A 20,305-nucleotide genomic window follows, 5' to 3' on the forward strand; every position below is an offset into this window, starting at 1 on the left:
TCCAGATCAGGTATGACTGGAACAACCCTGAGCAGAGAGTCATCTGGAGCAGAGAGTCTCCTGGTATGCCCCGCGGAGGACCTTCAGGTCCACAAACAACAATATTCTGGAGATCCCGAGCCATAAGGTGGCTAGATTGGCCTCTACTAGGGCCAGAGCCTTTTCAGTATTGGCCCCAACTTGGTGGAACACTCTTTCACAGGAGACCAGGGCCCTGTGGGATTTGTCATCTTTCCGCAGGGCCTGCAAGACGGAGCTGTTCTGCCTGGCCTTTGGGCTGCACTTAGTCTGACCCCTGTGTTTTCCTCCCTCATGGCTTGGATTTATGGACTACTTGAAATGAGGCTGCATTTTAAATTTTAATTTTATTTTAATCTGTATTTTAATTAATTGCTTTTTATGTTTTATTGTGATTTTGTTGGTGTTAGCCGCCCTGAGCCCGGTTTTGACTGGGGAGGGCGGGGTATAAATAAAAATTTATTATTATTATTATTATTATTATTATTATTATTAGCTGAATTAATCAAGCCCAAATGAGATGGACCGTTGCATTTCCGCATGTTGCTGCTCTTCCAATCAACAAGTCTTTCTTACCTCATCACACTTTTGAAAAGCTAGCCTTTTCTGGTGAGATGCAGCTCCAATTATCAATCAAAATACAGATGTTGCCCTCCCCCCTTCCGAGGTCTTTCCCAGATCTACTATCTGGAATGAAAAATTTGAATCTGGGACCTTAAATGTACCAAGTATGTACCCTACCCTGGGGCCACGATGACCCCTATACAAGATCTAGTGGTATTTTAAACTTAGGAGCATCAGGCCAAGTATTGTGTGGTCCACAGGCCAGTTGCAAAATCACCTGTCTCTATGAGGAGCTGGCTTCAGGCAGCGTTCCTGACCAACTCCTGTTACAAAGGTGCCTGCAAATGTGACATGAAGGCTGGCAACATCCACACACACACACACACCAATATGTGAGGATCCGTTGCAGACACCATTGCTGGATTTACGTATAGGCTAAACAAGCTATAGCTTAGGGCCCCACTCTCTTGGGGGCTCCCCAAAAAATTAAAGGGGAAAAAACTGGATGTACATTTCCAAAATATAAAATAAAAAACAAATAAAATAAAACCTACATACAGCAACAGTGTTTTGTGTTGTGTAGGCTCCTATGGTGTAGTAATGGGCCCTGCCTGCTAGCCTGCTCTCTAAAACAGGCATACCGGTAGGCAAACTTGGCCCTCCAGATGTTTTGGGACTACAACTCCCATAATCCCTGTCCACTGGTCCTGGATGAGCTAGGGATGATGGGAGTTGTAGTCCCAAAACATCTGGAGGGCCAAGTTTGCCTGTGCCTGCTCTAAAATATCACTGGTTTGCTCATTTCTATATACAGTGGCACCTTGGTTTACGAACTTAATCCATTCCGGAAGTCCATTCTTAAACCAAAGCGTTCTTAAACCAAGGCGCGCTTTCCCATAGGAGCGGGGGGACTCAATTTACAAATGGAACCCAGTCAACAGGAAGCGGAAGATGTTCTGCTTCCAAGGCAAAGTTGACAAACCAAAACACCTACTTCCGGGTTTGCAGCGTATTTAAGCCAAGTTGTCCATAAACTAAAAAGGTAAAGGTAAAGGGGCCCCTGACCATCAGGTCCAGTTGTGTCCGACTCTGGGGTTGCGGCGCTCATCTCGCTCTATAGCTCTATAGGCCGAGGGAGCCAGCGTTTGTCCACAGACAGCTTCCAGGTCATGTGGCCAGCATGACAAAGCTGCTTCTGGCGAATCAAAGCAGCACACGGAAACGCCGTTTACCTTCCCGCTGGAGCGGTCCCTATTTATCTACTTGCACTTTGATGTGCTTTCAAACTGCTAGGTGGGCAGGAGCTGGGACCAAGCAACGGGAGCTCACCCTGTTGCAGGGATTCGAACTGCCGACCTTCTGATCAGCAAGCCCTAGACTCTGTGGTTTAACCCACAACGCCACCTGCGTCCCTGTCCATAAACTACGATGTTCTTAAACCAAGGTACCACTGTATAGAGTGCCTACATTCTGCATGGACTGGTCGCAATGCAACACGTAGCAGGCAGCTGCAGACTGCAGTGCAGCCCAGTTGAATGTAGGTCAAGCTGATGTACCTGGTATCTAGTATTAAAGAGTGCTTGTAGACTGATGATCAGGCAGCATAGGCTAAGGGTATGAGTCTTATGTCTACTGATTGATTTCATGTAATACATAATTTATTTATTTTGATCCCATTGTGGCTTTAGATAGCTATTAGGTCCATAAATTACCATATAGCATCACCGTCCCACCACCAATCCTCTGGCTCTGAGCCTTCTTCCCTTGGGGGTTCCCCAGCTGGTGCCTCCCACCTCTCCTCTGCATCCAGCCAGTCTATGACAGCTTGATCCTCCAGATGTTGTTGGACTACAATTCCCATCAGCCCTGACAATTGGCCATACTGCCTGGCGTTGGTGGGAGATGTCATTCGGCAACATCTGGCAGGCCAAAGCTTCCCCACCCCTGGCATAAAGCATAACAAGGAATCATTATTGGCCTCCCATTTTTGCAGACAGGGAAACAGAGGCCAAAGAGAAGGAAAACAACTCGCAACCGGAATCCCAGGGGACATTCTCGGGTTGCATTGTTATGGATGTTCCAGCTCACCCTGTCTTTGCAGGCTGTGGTTTTGACCAGGGAGGCAAGCTTTGAAACAGCAGTTCAGAGAAAGGAAATCAGCCTCAGGAAAAATCTGCATCCTCGGATGTTCTTCGAAAGTTGCCATGGGCCTCTCTGAATCGACTGATATCTGTCGTTGGTGCCTGCCAGGCCATCTGAGCCAAATCTGCATGCATCCAAGAAAAGGGAAGTCCAAGGGATGGGACTGTGTTTGACAGCTCCTTTTACACCAAAGCCTGTGGTCTCAGGATAGCAGGCTATGATGCTCATTTCCTGTGCAGAGGGAGGAAAAGCAGCAGCAAGGCAGCCAGCAGCGAACACACATTCCTGGAAAGACTGCACTGATAGACCCAGCTGAGCTACCAAGTTGGAGAGACTTCAGACCAGAGGTCCATCATCTCAGCACAGCAAAGGGTCGTCTTTGGCTTCCAATAAGGTAAGCAATGCATAAAAATAAACTTCCAAGTTTTCCATCTCTTCTCCAGAAACAAAACGTTTCACCGGCATCTAAGCTTGTATAGAGACCCTCCCAGAGACAGCTCTGTTACAGATGCCAGATTTCCGTCTGCTTAAAAGAAGCAACAATTTTCCCTTCCTTCCTCCAAATGCCCTGGAGAAAGTTCGAATTGTTTTATTTATTTGTTTCCGGTGGCTGCCAAGTTATGAATCTTTTTATAAGGTTGGAGACAGGCAGTGATTGTTGTCCTTTTGGGGAGAGTGAAAGAAGGAAATTTGAGAGAGGCATTGCTGCGTCTTCCACTGTTAAGCAGGTGTGGCAGGACTTTGCATCATTTTAAACACCCTGCAAAAATCTGTTTGACCAGAAGTGGCTGTGAGTCAAAATAATGTGTCCCTGAAAGGGGAAGTAAAGCCTCTTTCAAACTCTCTTGACAACATTTGTCCGTCTGCAGCGTGATACCTTTTATTTGATAAAAGTGAGCCTTTGAGATGCACCAAATTCTCCTTTCATCAAGCCAGAACCTACAGTACTTCGGAATTATGGCAGTTCCACACCATACATTTAAAGGACATCCATTGCACAAGTAAAGTGCATGACTTCCCCCAAGGAATCCTGGGAACTGCAATTTGTTAGGGATGCTGGGAATTATAGCTCTGTGACAGGGCCGGATTTAGGTTTGATGAGGCCCTAAGCTACTGAAGGTAATGGGGCCCTTTATATGGCCAGCTGTCCTTTGTCAACAACAAATTGTAGCTGGTTTTTGTGTGTGTTGAATATATGCTATATGGTAATTTATGGACCTAATAGGTATCTAAAGCCATTTGCACATAACAAATAGGAGCCTACACAACACAAAACACTGCTGCTGTATGTAGGTTTTATTTTGTTTTTTATCTTATATTTTGGAAATGTACATCCAGGTGTTTTTTTCCTTTAATTTTTTTGGGGGGGCCCAAGAGAGTGGAACCCTAAGCTACAGCTTGTTTATCTTATACGTAAATCCGGCACTGCCTGTGAGGGGAAACTATAGTTCTCAGGATTCTTTGATCATGGAATTATAGAATTGTAGAGTTGGAAGGGACTCGGGGGGCCATTGGGTCCAACCCCCCTGCAATGGAGGAATCTCAGCTAAAGCATCCATGACAGACGGCCATTCAACCTTTGTTTATAAGCCTCCAAGGAAGGAGAGTCCACCACCTCCGAAGGGAGACCATTCCACTGTCGAACTGCTCTTGCTGTCAGAAAGTTCTTCCTGGTGTTTAGTTAGAATCTCCTTCCTTGCAACTTGAAGCCATTGGTTCTCCAGAGCTGGAGAAAACAAGCTTGTTCCCTCTTCCATGTGACAGCCCTTGAGGTATTTGAAGATGGCCATCATATCCGTCTTCTCGATGGAAGTGCTTTAATTGTGTGTGGGATTTGCTTTGAGTTTATGGCGTGGAATTTTTTCCTATTCCTGCATGAAGGAAGCCAACCATTCACCTGCCACACATCCGATCTTATAAAAAGCTGTCACCTGGACCACTTTAATAAAAGGTTTTTCTGCTGCTAGGAACAAACCAATCAGTGCTCTCTTTGTCACTGTCTGAGAACCAGCCTCTTCCAAAACCAGAATCAGTGTGGGAAAACTCGAGGATCACAGCTCAGTAGCACAGCATGCAGGTTGCACGTAAAAGGTACCAGGCTTGTATTTTCTGGCATCCTCTTCGATTAAAGGCTCTCGTGTGAAGCAGGCCTGGGATATTTTCAGAATGGGTGCTAAAAATAATGTTGACCGTTTTCTGAGCTGCCCGTGTGAGCTGTAGCTCAGCACTCCGGTCCTTGGTTCAATCCCTGACATCTCTAGATAAAGGATTTCAAATTGCAGGAGAACCTTGGAGAATCAATAGCCAACTGGAGTAAGCCAGAGTTTTATATTGGAAGGCGCACCAAGTGCATGTGCAGAAATGTGGAATATAAATGCCGTTAGTGAGGAAACAGATGCATACATAACCGTGCATGAATGTGCTCTAGCAGCCACCCTGATTTAAACCTGGGGCATTTTAACATACAAGCTCAATGAGGTATTCCTAAGTCTCTTAAGAGATGGGTAAGACAACAACTGTTTGATTATGGATTATACTGGTTAGACTAGAGCTCCGTGCTGATAATGCCAATATTTCAGGTTCAATCCCTGTATAGGACAGCTGCATATTCCTGCATTGCAGGGTATTGGACTAGATGATCCTTGGGGTTCCTTCCAACTCTGCAATTCTGTGATAATATTGATTATATTATCCACAGTTTCCTAATACCTTTTTTTTCAGTATTCATGTTTATCTGCATTTAAAGGGGGAGTAAAAAAAAAACTATACGGAGGGCATATTTACAGCACTGTTCCTTTGTGTGCATATGGCTGAACTGTTGTGGCTTTCCTTATTAATTTCAGGAGTTCATAGAATCATAGAATTGTAGAGTTGGATGGGACAGACCACGAGGGTTGTAATCTTGTCCAACCCCCTGCACTGCAGAAATCTTTTGCCCAATAGGGCTTGAACCCATAACCCTGAGATGAAGAGTTTCATGATCTACTGAGCTATCCCAGCTATTGTTCTGTGAAATCTTGATTCTGAGAATCTTGATTCTGAGAATCTTTTGGTAGAGATCCCTGAGCTTTTTCACTAAGGGCACTTTGCAGAATTCCATGGTTGGGAAGTATGAGCTGTAGTGAATGTTAGACCTACTCCAAGTAGACCCATTGACATTAATGGGCTCTACTAACTTAATTTCAATGGGTCTGCTTTGAGTAGAACCCAGATGGACACAACCCAGTGGCCCATTGTGTGCAGTGAATTTTTTCATAGTGGAACAGTTAGGGCCAGAGGTGCCAGGTTGCAAGCGCAATTGGGGGGGGGGGGCTATATTGGGAACTACAGCTCACCTTAGCCAAGGCCTTAGGGAGTAAGTACCTAAACCTATTTACTAACAGCTGCTCTTTATTGAGTTATTTAGAGTTATTTACATACCCTATTTGAAGAGGCAGCATTATAATCTTTGTAAGCCTTTTGATTTAGCTTTGAGCATTAAATCAAATGAATTGTAATTCTAGAGTGGTTTGTAGCTTAACTGTTGCAATGTGCGGTAAGTTGTCAAGAGATATGAGAGAGAGAGAGAGAGAGAGAGAGAGAGAGAGAGAGAGAGAGAGAGAGAGAGAGAGAGAGAGAGAGAGAGAGAATTAACAGCTAATTCACTGCTTATATATAAATGTGCTAGTTACAGGTAGGTAGCTGTGTTGGTCTGACATAGTCGAAACAAAATAAAAAAATTCCTTCCAGTAGCACCTTAGAGACCAACTCAGTTTGTCATTGGTACGAGCTTTCGTGTGCATGCACACTTCTTCAGATACCACTTAGCACAGATAAATATGCTAAGTTTCTAAGGTGCTCTCTTCCCATATCCTTTCCTTGGAAATGCCTGAAATGGAGCCTGGTACCTTATGCCGGGCATAGGCTCTCCCACTGAACCTCCCAGATTGGCCTGCCAATCCTCTGCCTCTTCTTGCTTCCTTGCCACTGCCTCACACTTTCCTCTGCCTCTCTCAAGAGCAGCCAGCACTTCTCTCCCAAGCCCCGTGTTTCTTTGCGACAGTGATGCTCCTCAGGCACACACTCATGTGTCGCTGCGCAGCATTCTCAGTTGCCACTGTGAGCCGCAGGTGCACTGGGGAGAGGATAACTCTGGGGTGGAAGGGCAGAGGGCAGTCTGCTCAATGCACTTTCTTTGACTGATCACACTTGTCTGAATGGAAGCTGCTGTCATAGTATAATATTATTTGCAGAAAGGGGGTCACCCAAAATAATGAAAGGACTCGAGCAAGTCCCCTGTGAGCAAAGCTTACAACGTTTGGGCCTCTTTAACTTACAGGGGAAAGGCAGCTAAAGAGAGACCTGCTAGGGGCATATAAAATTATGCATAGTGTAGAGAAAGTGAATCGAGAGACGTTTTTCTTCCTCTCACATATTAGAACTAATGAAGCTGAAGGGTTGTAGAGTCAGGACAGGGAAAAGGAGTTCTTCACACAGCGCAGAGTTGTAGTCACTGTAGTTATTAAAAGAATTTATATACCACCTTTCATTTCAAGAAGAAATACCAAGGTGAGTCACAAGCAGCTAAAAACAATGGCAAAATAACAAGAATAAAACCAGTTATGAAAATACAGTTGCCTTTGATTAAGATACATAGAACTACATTAAAACATCTCTCTCTCTCTCTCTCTCTCTCTCTCTCTCTCTCTCTCTCTCTCTCTCTCTCTCTCTCTCTCTCACACACACACACACACACACACACATATTAAACTATGAAACTTGCCAGCACCAGTTGTGGTAATGGACATCAACTTGGATGGTTTTTTAAGGTGGTTAAGATAAATTCATGGAGGATAAGGCTGTCATTACCTACCCATCTCAATGAAGGCCTCTCATGTCAGGTATCAAAGGCAGTGAATGGAGTCCATGAGTGTGATAGGACTACTGCATTCAGGCTTCCCAGGTCCTCTGGTTTCCCATGATAGGAAAAGGAATATTGAACTAGACATTCTTCTTACCTAAATAAATAAACCTTTAAAATCCCAAATCAGTTAGGAGTCCCAGTGACCCACATGGATAGGGGGGGAAACAGCAACCCATTATTTTAATGAGCTTGTACACATACACACACAAAACCGCTTAGGATTGATTGATGTAGATTCATAGCAAAGGGTTGCAACTGTGCTAACGAGCAATGCATCTCAAATTGTCCGGTACTGATTATTCCTCCTCAATTTGGTTCAGTGGAAAAAAATCAGCCCAGATCTACCAGTACTGAATTCTCTCCACCATTTTCTTCTTACAGTTAACTTTTTGACCCAAAATGGGAGAGCCTGACCACCTCTTGCCTTTTAATGAATATGGAGAGTACCACAACTTGACTGAGCTTGCCCACCTGCTCAACTACACCTTCAACTACTGCAACTTGGGGCTGGATGAGAGCGTGAAGCGGGTGTTCCTCTTTGTCCTCTACCTCGTCATCTTTGTGGTGGGGCTGGTGGAGAACCTTCTAGTGATCTGGGTCAATTGGCAGACCCGAAGCCACAAGAACCTGATCAACCTCTACATCTTCAACATGGCCATTGCAGACTTGGGAGTCATCCTCTCCTTACCGGTCTGGATGCTGGAAGTCATGCTTGACTATACCTGGCTCTGGGGGAGCTTCCTCTGCCACTTCACCCACTACTTTTACTTTGCCAACATGTTCAGCAGCATCTTCTTTCTCACCTGCCTGAGCGTTGACCGTTATGTGTCCTTGACAACCTCCTCCCACTTCTGGCAGCGACACCAGCACCTGGTGCGACGCATTGCTTGCTGCTGCATATGGGCCTTGGCTGCCATCATCCCTTTGCCAGAGGTGTCCCACATGGAGTTAATTCAAAGCATTGAGCCAATATGTTTCTTCATGGCCCCCCTGGAGACCTACGACAGCTGGGCCCTTGCTCTCACCCTGCTCACTGCCCTCATTGGGTTCCTCATTCCCTTCTCCATCATGGCAGTCTTCAACATACTGACGGCGAGGCACATCAAGCGCAGCGACAAGCCTGAGGGCAGGAAGCACTGCCGTGTCATCTACGCCTACATTGCCGTCTTCCTAGTGAGCTGGCTGCCGTTCCACCTGGTTTTGCTTTTGCTGACGCTCGAAGGTACCAGCATCTTCCTGCACTGCCACGTTTTGGACTTCCTCTACTTCTTCTATGATATCATAGACTGCTTCACCCTTCTCCATTGTGTGGTCAACCCCATTCTGTACAACTTCCTGAGCAAGAACTTCAAAGGGAAGCTAATCTCTGCTGTGGTCAGGTACATCCCCAAAGACCAAATGGATCGAAAGGGGGGCGATGGGTCCTCTTCTAACACCCAACATTCCATTGTCATAGCAAAAGAGAACACCTTGCCAAATTAAAAGCGCGCTTGATTTGGTTTATTGCTGTGGTTCCACAACACGATTCTGCGTATTCAGACATTCTCTCTCGCTAGCAAAGGGACGTCTTCAGTAAGAACCTCTTTGCACACACACACACCCTGCATATCAGTGCTTCTTGAAATCTTGGGAAAGCAGGGCCATACAGGGTGAAATATGGTGGAGATTATATGCTGCTGTGCCCTGTTTTCTAGTAACCCTCATCCAATTCCCCACCTCAAAGAAAATAGCTATGGAAATAAATGTTCTGATTTCTGCTACCCTGTATATTTTTATGATTATTTGGAAGATATAGATTTCTGTGAATTTCCTCTTATTTGTGGAGAGTTTTGAATGAAAATTACATTCTAAAAACATGAGGGTGTCTTGATCATTAAATAGATGGCACAAAGACTGTAATTCTGCTCCTGCAACGGTGGGACAGGGACTGCCAAGGTCCTTTTGTGTGCATCCAACTAGTTACTTCTTGTGGCTGTGGAACCAGGATATCGACAATTCCCTTCTAGCAGTTTGTGCGCAGGCAGCCTTTTATTTAAAAAAAGTTGTCACCACAGAGACATTTACACCCAGAGATGCCAGCCTGAGGTTGGAGAAGGGAAGGCAATGCTGGGGCTACAGACCTCTCCTAAGGGAATGCTGGTGCCTGGGATTTATCTCCCAAGGGAATGCACTCCCACCTTGAAAACTCTGTTGTCCTTTTTGGTAGAGTCAGAAAACGTGATGATTCAGTTCCCAAGTTAACCCAGGAGCATTGCTGTTCCAGTCACTGAATCAAGAAGCTTCTGCTAACCCTATTGACAGGGTTCCAGCCCAGTGGTGCCTAATAAAGCTTTTAAAAATGGAAGTTGAGGATCTGAGGGCCTGTTCACAAAACCAAGGACTCAGATTTTAGCTCAAAAAACATATTTGCAAAGGCATGTAAAAAACTGGATCCTTGCATGTGATGAGAGATTGCACAACCATGGAGTGGGTGCCAACATATGGAGGTGGGATTTGGTGGAGTTGGGGTGCCAGGCTGCCAAAACGTTCAAATAATAATGTGAATAGGCCTTCGCGTTTTTATCATGGAATCTGCCACATAAACGTGGGATAAATGGACATGTGATTTGGAGATCCCTCATTCTAAAGTGGGGACCCAGGTGGCGCTGTGGGTTAAACCACAGAGTCTAGGGCTTGCTGATCAGAAGGTTGGCGGTTCGAATCCCTGCAACGGGGTGAGCTCCCGTTGTTCGGTCCCAGCTCCTGCCCACCTAGCAGTTTGAAAGCACATCAAAGTGCAAGTAGATAAATAGGGACTGCTCCGGTGGGAAGGTAAACGGTGTTTCCGTGCGCTGCTCTGGTTCGCCAGAAGCAGCTTTGTCATGCTGGCCACATGACCCGGAAGCTGTCTGCGGACAAACGCCGGCTCCCTCGGCCTATAGAACGAGATGAGCGCCGCAACCCCAGGGTCGGACACGACTGGACCTGATGGTCAGGGGCCCTTTACTGTTCTAAAGTGAGAGTTAAGTGGTTATAGGAAGGCACATGTTCCTAGAGGTCAAGGTCAGACATGAGAGGAAGCACTGAGCAAAATGTTCTCAGCGTTTCCTATGTAATACCACTTTGGCCTTTATTACAGCAAGAATTGTGTTGGGGCACAGATCCAGGCCAAGTATATTCTCAGAACAATATGAACAGAAGGTAAAAGAGGAGGTTACTACAACTGCTAGAAGATAACAAATCACTTAAAAATAGCACTCTTATCCAAGGGCTGAAGGACATAAGTGAACATCTGGATTATTATTTTTAAAAAAATACTTGGATAAAGTTTAGGGAAGGAAGACAGGATGTTTATAACATATTGAGTTGACTTTTGCATTTGAATGTTATCTAAAAGTATTTATGAACTGCCCGGCCAAAGGTTTTTCAGGCCAAGGCAGGAAAAGTTAATTCCAAACCATTTTTGATCAGAAATGACCCAACACATTGGTTCCTTTGCAGGGGGTAGAGAGACCCAAACATTTTCCCCAATACTGGCAAAAATATAACAGTTACAGGTCTGTATGTATGAATATAGAAACAAAGGAAGCTGCCCTATACAGGGAGACTATTCGTCCACCTAGCTCAGTACTGTCTACTACACTGACTGGAAGCAGCTCTTCAGGCTTGCAGGCAGCAGTCTCTTGCAGGCCTACTTGGGATTGCTCAGGATTGAACTTGGAGCCTTCTGCATGCAAAGCAGCCTCTCTTTGTGCAAGGCATTTACAGAAGTCAGGAGCACCAGTAGCCCAGAGCAGAGTCATTTGGCATAGGCAGAAGACTCAGGTGAGCAGTCTCTGTTATCATTTGATCTGAAAATATTTCCATAGCGTGTCAACCACAAACTATGAACAATGCACCAAACTCGAGTTTTTCATTTTATTATTCTAAATAAAAACCACACTTTTGTGCCAAATGATGGGAGTATAAAAGAATTCGATGTACAATGATTTTAGACATCTACTTTTTTTTCTTTGAGGAAGAAAGGTTTTACAAAATGTACAAACTTTACAGCAAATAGATATTAAACACTTAAATAACCAGGTCAGTACCTACAATTAACTTAACCAAAAGGTTAGACAGCAATCACAATGCTCTGCTTTGTTTTTGTTTTGTTTTATTTCAAGACATCTGGATCTTTGGAGGAAAAGGGAGAGGGCATGGTTTTGAGTTCACAAAAATAAGAGCAATAATAAAGCATTAGTCTCCAAAAAACATTGCTGTTTATTATTTTCAAAGCTTTCTGTGTTAGACTGGAACACCTTTTCCATGCCTGAAACACCCCCCCCCCCTACTGTGGCGGTAATGGTAGGGATTCTTCACAAATGGTAGCATAGCAAACAGAGCAAAGCTATTTAATTACAATACTTTGTCTTTCTACACGCCTAAGGATTCCAAAGCACTTTACAGACATTTACTACACCTCACAACTTTTCCATTGGTGAGGTAGGTATTTTTAAATATTCCTCACTCACAATTTGGGGTGAGTTGATGTGTGGGTGTTTGAGGCAGACAGGTGAAGTTACTTGGGCCAAGCTACGCTACCAAGCACAATGATTCATATCTTTGTTCATGGCAGAATGCTTTTTTTAAAAATGGAATTTCTAAAGCTGGCCAAGTTTGCATTGGATGCAGTTTGGCACTAGAGAACTAGACTAAAACAGCTCTAGAAGTCGAGAATAAGGAACAGTCCTTACTGGGTGAGGTCCAATATAGCTCCTTCTCCATCACTTCCAATGAAGGCATCTTAACTACGAAAACATGGTTCTGTTCAACACCTGGGGAGTACAGCCATAATTGTTTGGGACTCCAGAACTTGAACCAAGAGCTTCAGAGACCAAGACTGGGGCTTAGCCTGATCTGTGCTACTGTATGGGCTCAGCCCTCTTCAGGCATAGAGGAGCAATAAGAGTGTGTAACATCAGCCCCTCCAGTTGATAGGTAGTATGAAGATTTCTGACTGGCCAGGGCTCGTATGAATACTAAAATACTGCCCATATGCCTGGCATCCCCAAACTGCGGCCCTCCAGATGTTTTGGCCTACAACTCCCATGATCCCTAGCTAACAGGACCAGTGGTCGGGGAAGATGGGGATTGTAGTCCAAAACATCTGGAGGGCCGAAGTTTGGGGGTGCCTGGGTAACAACATACAGTACTTTACTTTGTGCTAGAGCAGGCATCCCCAAACTTCCATTTCCTCCTCCAGTGTAGCTGGACTACAGCTCCCATCATCCCTAGCAAACATGGCCCATGGCCAGGGATGATGGATGTTGTGGTTCAGCAATATCTGGAGGCCTAAAGTTTGGGTATGCCTGCCATATGCCATTAGTCCGCAGCTGGACCTTGGGTTTTCATAGGCTTCAGTTGCTTTCTCAAGCCCTTTGGTCTAGCCATGTGGCCCTGACATTGACTTAATACTAGTGGTACTACAAGAAGTAGTAAATTCCTATGACAACCCTTACATCCTTACACTGAATGCTTCCAGCATTACTTATGCTTATGAATACAGTCTTGTCCGCTATATCGCTGAGTTAATTCCTTAGTATGTCCTGTCTGGTGCTCGCTATACAGACGCCACAAGAAGGAAAGGAATTGAGAGATATGTTAGAACACTTGCTGCATGCTGGGGGGCTATTTTAAGACGGCAACTTTCTCATAAGGAAACAAGAAGACATACCTAAGTGCTTTTTCTCCTTGACAAAAATCAAAGCAGTCAATCTTCACAACACCCTTAGAGGTAGGTACTGTAAGCAGAGAGCAAAGCAACCTGCCCAGGGCTGCCCTACTGGAATTACTGTCAAAGCTGAGATTCCTGGGGCTGTACAGTTTTTCATTCTCCCCTCTCAATAGGTCAGGGCTAGAGCAGCATTGTGTGGATTTCTGTTTTTCTTTAACAACAGTGTTTTCATATACAGAAGCCTGGAAGCCTATTTGTACATACCACTGTTTTTTTAAGACTCCAGGACTTCCTCCTTATGAGGTAGTTTGCATTAAACTTTGGGGCAGATGTCAAGCCAGCTGCTACATTTGTCAACGTTCGCTTCTCTCATCCATACCCCTCCCTGGCCTGGATTTCATATAGTACTGCACTTAGAAAGCACAAAGCACAACCTATAGGATAAAGCCACAAGTGTAGTTCAAATTGAGTCAGGATCTGTGCCCTGTGATCAATCTGTTCTGTTGCATCCCTCCAGAAAGCACCTGTTAGGGATATACAGGAAAAGGAAAGGGAAAAGGGAAAGGGAAAGGAAGGTAGGTTACAACCTCACTTCAAAAGGCAGCAGAATTGTTATTGTCAATTACACAAGCACACGCTGGTTTTTCATTGCCACAAGGGACAAACACCCAGAGGCATTTCAGATGACAAAAAAACCCCATATAATAGCACAAATCCAGTACTGTAATAAAGGAGGGGGGGGAATACTATAGCTATAGTGTAAAAATTTAAAACAAGAAGTGTGTTCCAGGCTGGAGGGGGAAAGTGCACAGCCCTTAAAGAACTTAAAAATAAAAACAAAAAAATCAATTGATGGTGCTTTCCACTACTTCTTGATGATGGGCTAAATAAGCATTCCAGCATGAGAGCACTCAAACTCAAAAGACGACTTTACAAATATGAATGAGAATAAAACATTTTAAAAGTTTATATAATTGCTCTGCAGTGGAGATAGGGGAAATTAATGTTGCTCCATGTTTGTGATGTCATGCTGCCCAAGGATGAAGAGACATATAATTTAAGAATGACCCTTCACTGCAAATTCTTCATCCTCCCAGTTTAAATAATCTGTATGACACATATCCTATCAAGTCAAATGCTGGATTAACCACTAGTCTTGTCCTTCTTCCCATACTTCAGAGGGGCTGCCCAGCTCTTTATAAAGCATCACTTGTATGCTTACTCATTTTTGTTCATCCCGTACCTTCTAAAATGAGCCTATTTTAAAAGCTGTGGGGATTTGGGTACATGCTTCTTGGTGATGTAATGGGTATTAGGAAATTGACGCCACCCACAGCCAGCTTTTGCTGCAAGCTTGCAGAACTGGGTGTTGCGGATAAATTTGTTTGGGTTTGTTTTTTGGTCAGAGCATAATCCTGGAGAAAAGGTGTATTTGTAGTGAGTGGTAAAGGCACATTCAAGCTGGCCTCACTGCTGCACAAAAATTACATCTCTTCATTCCAATAGCACCTGTGACACCAACACAACCGCATTGTACATGACACAGTCAGAGTGCATGTGCTAGAAGGGGTGGGTTGAGGAGAGGGAGTGATTACTTTCCCCCCTGCAAAAAAATGCTATGGTTTGTGTGCTGGAAAATAGGGTACCCCTGCAAGAAAAGTGCTACTTTGAGAAGATGTATGAATCCCTCCAAACAAACGATAAAGAGCTGAATATTTAATACGCAACAAACACACCCTTCAAAAAAGAGAGATAATAATCTGCCCTAAACCTGTCATTCCTCCTTCCAGAGACATTTCCTTAAGGCAACAATATATTTTCAAACAGAACTAACAGTGCAATAATATACATAACTCGTCTGAAGTAAGCCCCACTGAGATCAATGGGACTTATTCCCAGCTGTGTATAGAACTGCAACCTAAAACCCTGGCACTGTCCACAGAGCTATGTCAAAGACTTTCAAGAATGTGACCCTTGAGACATTCATGTTCAAGACACCAGCAGTGAGTTAATATTGCTGGAGGAAAGGAAGGAGCCCAAAAGCTGTTTCATGGTGCCCTAAGAACAGTTTTTTTTCTGAAAGTGGATGTTGGAGATGAAACAATATTGCTAAAGCCTCTATATGCTTATATACTCAAAGCTAAGAGTCCTTTCTAGGGCACCCCTTCAAAAAGAAAAAAAATCTAGAATGTTCACATTTGGCAAAACTCTCCTCCATTCCACCACACCATTTCTATGCCCTCTTTTGATTTTGTTAAAGCGGAACTTTGTAAAACCGACTCAGAGTTTCATGGAAAGGGGCAAAAGGCAAACTGAGGCTGGGTGCGGGGGGGGGGGGGAAAGCAACAACTGGCTGGGGGGGACGGGGACTGGCCTAATCTGCTTTTCTGGCAGTTTTTACCTACAGAAATCAGCAAGGGACACGGAAATCAGCCCTAGCACCCACAAATGTCTGCAGATCACATGGTTGTTAAAGGCACAGGAGGAAGAGCTGGACAGTGTGTGTGTGTGTGTGTGTGTGTGTGTGTGTGTGTGTGTGTGTGTGTGTCAATCCTGGTGGGAGGGAAAGACAAACTTGTTGACATGAAGCTAAGGCTAAGAATCCAAAGCACACTTACAAGGCAGAGAGCAAGTCACCATTAAACAAAGGTGGACTTACCTCTGAGTAATCATTGTAAGTTTTTATAGAACTTCTACCCTCCCAATAGCAGCACATAAACAATTCCTTTTACCGCCACCCCTTTCCCTCCTGCTATCCCTACCGATGTGTAGCATTAATATATCTTAGCAGCATAAATCTTTTCAAGATCTCAAATTAGAGATGGAGGGAGGAGAGATATGAGGTGTGAAACCTATCCGTTGAAGGAGGGGGGCACAGCCTGTTTCTAAGACTTGAAATAATGAGCCCTGGACTCAGCAGGAGGTAAACAGACAGGTTTCTCAAGAACAATAACACATGTAGTGTGCTGTTGTTTTCACAGAACAATGATTTAAGAAACCCTCTAACAAGGCAAAGGGAAATAAAGTACAATGCTGATGCCTGACCATTAAAATGGAACGTTGTTTTTTAAAAAACAGAAACAAGCTTCTCTGCTACCTGCAAGCAGCGCTTTACTCCGCCAATACTGCTACATCAGCTGTCTGTGTTTTTCTCCGTATCTTTGGAATGGATGATGTACATGAAAGTTTGTTCAATGGTGAAGTCAGGTGGAAGGCTGCCTTTATGCACGCCTATATGCTTGCTCATAAGGTTAAGGGTGGAGCTGTAGTGCCCACAAACTGTGCAACGGTACATGAGAGCCCCAGAGTGTGTCTTCAGGTGGCACTTGATGGTGGAACGCCCGCGGAAGAACTTGTGGCACACTTTGCACTGATATGGCTTCTCCCCTGTGTGGATCCGCCGGTGGTAATTGAATTCGCTCGTGTGGGCAAATCTCTTTCCGCACACCTTGCAGCTGTACTTACTGTTTCCAGGTTGGCTCTGAAGAGCCACATCCTCACTGAGGAACTCCTCTGTCAGCTTCCTCTTCTGCAGAGCTTGCTGGTGGAGTCGGTCGCCAAAACTGGGCCGGACAAGGTCCAAGCCAGAGCTGCACTTGTGCTGGCTCACATGGTAGCGGTAAGCAGCTTCCAGCTTAAAAGCTTGGCCACAGTAGTGACACCGAAAGAGGGCTTCCTCCATGCTTTGGTGGACTGCCATGTGCTTCTCCAGGAGGTGCCTGTCCACAAAACTGTTGGCACAAACGGAGCAAGAAAAAACAGAGATGCCCAAGTGGGAAAGGGTGTGCCACATCAAGCTGCAGAGATTGAGGTGCCGCTGGTCACACACGCCACATGTTTGGCTTTTCAAGTTAACGTGGTCCAAGATGTGGCCCCGAACTATATGAAAATCCTTGGCGAGGGGTTTCCCACAGGTGGCACATGCTAAATCCCCACTGAACAAGTTGAGCTTTCCTATAAGTGGGTCACTAGGATGGATGATAATGTTGTTATCAAACACCCCTTCGCGGCGGTGAAGGCTGAGCTGCCATTGGGTGAAAAACTTAGTCTCACACATATCACAGGAGAAGAGGAATATCCCAATGTGAGACAGGACGTGGGTGACTCTGGAGTTCCTGTCTTGGAAATGGGTCTCGCAGACTTTGCAGTTGCCAGTCAGGAGGTCCACATGGTCTCTGGCATGTTGGCGGATCAGCTGTATGTTGGGCTCCAAAACCTTTTTGCACACTTGACAGGGCATGGCCTTGTTATCACGGCTGTCATTCTCAAAGGATAGCTCCTCTTCACTATCATCGCTCAGCTCAATAACTTCCTCTGCAGCGCCTAGCTCCTCGCCGGGATCTTCAAAATGTAGTTCATCTTCTCCTAGATCTTCTAGCTGCAGTTCATCCATCTGCCCAAAGCCCTGGTCTTTGGAGTGATCACTATTACTAGGGCAGGAGTTGCTGCCTGTTGAGATATCCAGTGATGCATCCGAAGCGAAAAAATTGCCTTTGTTGTAATCCCCATTGTTCTGGAGTTTATATGGATGGCACGAGTTGGCAGTGGTTTGAACAGCCATGCTGACATTGCTGAGACCAGCCTGTGTCATAATGCTCATGGCACCAGTAAACTGTGCTGGTGATTCCTGTTCTTCAGTTTTGGGGGTCTGCTGGTGCATTAAGTTATGGCTGCCTTCATTTGCAGAATCTTCTTTGTAGCCACCTGGTGCTTCAGTCTGCATACTGCAACTCCGCTCTGGTCCCGGGTGCTCCCCACTGTTTCGGATTTCACCCAGGGCATGGTTCGGCTCAGTCGACATGCCAGTTGGCCGGCTATCACCTGAGACAGAAGGCTGTTTCGTGTTGGCCGAGTTTTCCAAGTCTGGGAACGTGGAATGGCAAGCCTTCAGCAAATCCTCCATGCCCAATTTCTCAGCAACCTCGTAAATGACACCCACATTGATCAGATCTGTAAAGAGCTCTGAGGTATAGACAAAGTTCAGAATCTTTTCAAAGTTGGCTGGAGTAATGAAATCCACCACGTAGGTGCGGGCCACATCCAGACCTGTATTGAGGAAAAGGTTCTGGAAGTAGCCTGCTGCACATGCCAGCACTGCTTTGTGTGCAGGGAAGGTACGGCTACCCACCACAATGGTAACATCACACATAGTCTCTGACAACCGGCATTTGTTAAGTTCCCTCAGCAGGTTGTTGGGGTGGTCAGTGCTGTGCAGCTTGATCCTCATGCCCATCTTGACAGCTGCTGAAAACCTCCTTCTCCTGCTCACTTCTTGTTTACTCCTGTCCGTTCCTCAGCTGCACCAGAAGGTGGCTTCCAGGCTCTGAAGCTCACCTGGCAAGGTCCTCTAGAGAGGAGAAAATGAAAAGTTACGTTTCTGTTCTTACTGGTTCTGAATGAAGCCCAAAATATAATAAACCTAAAATCTTAGTATGCCACCTTGGACATTCTGCAAAGGGAAAGGTGGAGTAAAGACGATTTTAATTAAAAAAAAATAAAACTCCACACATTTATTATTTATATTGCAAGAAAACATAGCTGCTTTTGACAAAATGCTCTGAGGGTGTGAGGTGGGAAAGAGTGTGGTGCATATACTACAAATTATAAAGTCAGGATGTAGCATCACTCTGCATAATGTAACATTACACACTTCCATACCATTCTCTACGTCTACTTATTCAGTTCTGGAACCAGTTCATGAGCTATCTTTTCATCAGAGATATAACAGTAATTCTCCAAATTGGGGGCGGGGGGAGTGTGATTGCCAGTTCACACCATTCCCTTTCGGGTTGTTCAAAACTGCTATTCCTGCCTATGTTTATTTTTTTTTCCTTTTAGCCTTTGCCACACTTTCAGAAAACCTCCTTTTTAAAGACACACATTTACTGTGAAAATAAGTTCTACTCACCCCTTTTAACAACTGGACTGAAAGTTTTAAAACTTGGCTGGCAGAAGGCCAAAAGACTAGAAATTTAAACTCCCCCCTGCACATTTCCTTCCAACACAACCTGTTGGCTCTTTGCTTATGAGCCTCCAGGTGGGTTTTAACTTTTAACCCAGCTGACCAACACAATAAAACAAATATGTGCAGTGCAATACTCATGTTAAAACTCTGTGGTGTTCTCTCTTAAGGTTCTATGCAGTAAGCAAGCAGGCAGGGATGCGACCTTAGCACAATTTCAAGCACTCTGAGCCCCTTATGCCCACCATGAAAACGAAAGGAAACTCTCTAGGGAGAAATCCAACTCTGCATCACAGCAGGATGGAAGAAAACTGAATCGACTCTATGCCCCTTCTTCATGCAACAACATGAGGTGATGGGGGATCTCTTCATAACCAAAGTGAATGATGAGGACGATAGACATCATCACTGCCAAAAAAAAAAAAGAGAGAGAGAGAGATGCAAGTGCAAATAGGTTTGAGGCGCAAGGTTCTGTCAGGGTCGTGAACACGATTTCTTTCTCTTTTTGGGAAGTCAAGGTTAAAATTGGAATGATGGGGGGGGAGAGGGCATCTCTCATTTGGCAAGTGGGGAAGAGAAATGGGCCTCGGGGGCAGATGAGACCCAGAGGAGAAAGCGGGGGTGTAGGGGGGGGGAGGAAGGAGAGCGGCCAAAAGTGGGAGGGGAAAGAAGTTTGGACTCGAAAGGGGGGGGGAGTGTATGGGATGGAGGGCAAGGCGATGCGCAGAAGGCAGAAGAGGCAGAGGAAGGGAAGCCGAGCGGGCGGCGGGGCGGCGGAGAAGGGGCGAGCGGGGCGGGAAGTGCGAGGGGATCAGCCGGGGAGGCGAGCTGCGCCTCAGGGGGAAAGGAGCTGCTCTGCTCCGAGGAGGCGGCCCCTTACCCGGGAGGCGGCGGCGGCGGGGACCATCCCCGCGGCTCTCGCGCTCTCGCTCTCTGGCACATACACACAAAGGGCTCCGGCTCCCCCGGCCCGGCCTCCCTGCCCAGCCTCGACGAGGAGGCGCTGCTCCGGACCCGGCCA

At 45.4% G+C, this 20,305-nt stretch overlaps 2 protein-coding genes across 3 annotated transcripts; one reads left to right on the top strand and one right to left on the bottom strand.

Annotated features, from left to right (window-relative positions):
- Positions 1–2,871: 2,871 nt before the first annotated feature.
- On the top strand, positions 2,872–12,181 carry GPR182 (G protein-coupled receptor 182). The gene is made up of 2 exons (XM_035100878.2): positions 2,872–3,118; positions 8,009–12,181. The coding sequence occupies exon 2, from the start codon at positions 8,027–8,029 to the stop codon at positions 9,107–9,109; it is 1,083 nt and encodes a 360-aa protein (XP_034956769.2). The 5' UTR covers positions 2,872–3,118; positions 8,009–8,026; the 3' UTR covers positions 9,110–12,181.
- Positions 12,182–12,239: 58 nt separating this feature from the next.
- Positions 12,240–20,305, bottom strand: ZBTB39 (zinc finger and BTB domain containing 39). 2 transcript variants are annotated; one of them, XM_035100819.2, is made up of 3 exons: positions 20,165–20,305; positions 16,420–18,669; positions 12,240–13,846 (listed from the first exon to the last, which is right to left on the bottom strand). In XM_035100819.2, the coding sequence occupies exon 2, from the start codon at positions 18,553–18,555 to the stop codon at positions 16,456–16,458; it is 2,100 nt and encodes a 699-aa protein (XP_034956710.1). In that variant the 5' UTR covers positions 18,556–18,669; positions 20,165–20,305; the 3' UTR covers positions 12,240–13,846; positions 16,420–16,455. The 2 variants fall into 2 exon arrangements, with proteins under 2 accessions (XP_034956710.1, XP_034956700.1); XM_035100809.2 differs by having other exon boundaries at positions 12,240–18,669.

This window comes from Zootoca vivipara, chromosome 2 (assembly GCF_963506605.1).
Source record: "Zootoca vivipara chromosome 2, rZooViv1.1, whole genome shotgun sequence".
NCBI lineage: Eukaryota > Metazoa > Chordata > Lepidosauria > Squamata > Lacertidae > Zootoca > Zootoca vivipara.

Coding starts and splice junctions, on each gene's coding strand:
- ZBTB39 (XM_035100819.2), bottom strand. CDS start 18,555: ATGGGCATGAGGATCAAGCTGCACAGCACTGACCACCCCAACAACCTG.
- GPR182 (XM_035100878.2), top strand. CDS start 8,027: ATGGGAGAGCCTGACCACCTCTTGCCTTTTAATGAATATGGAGAGTAC.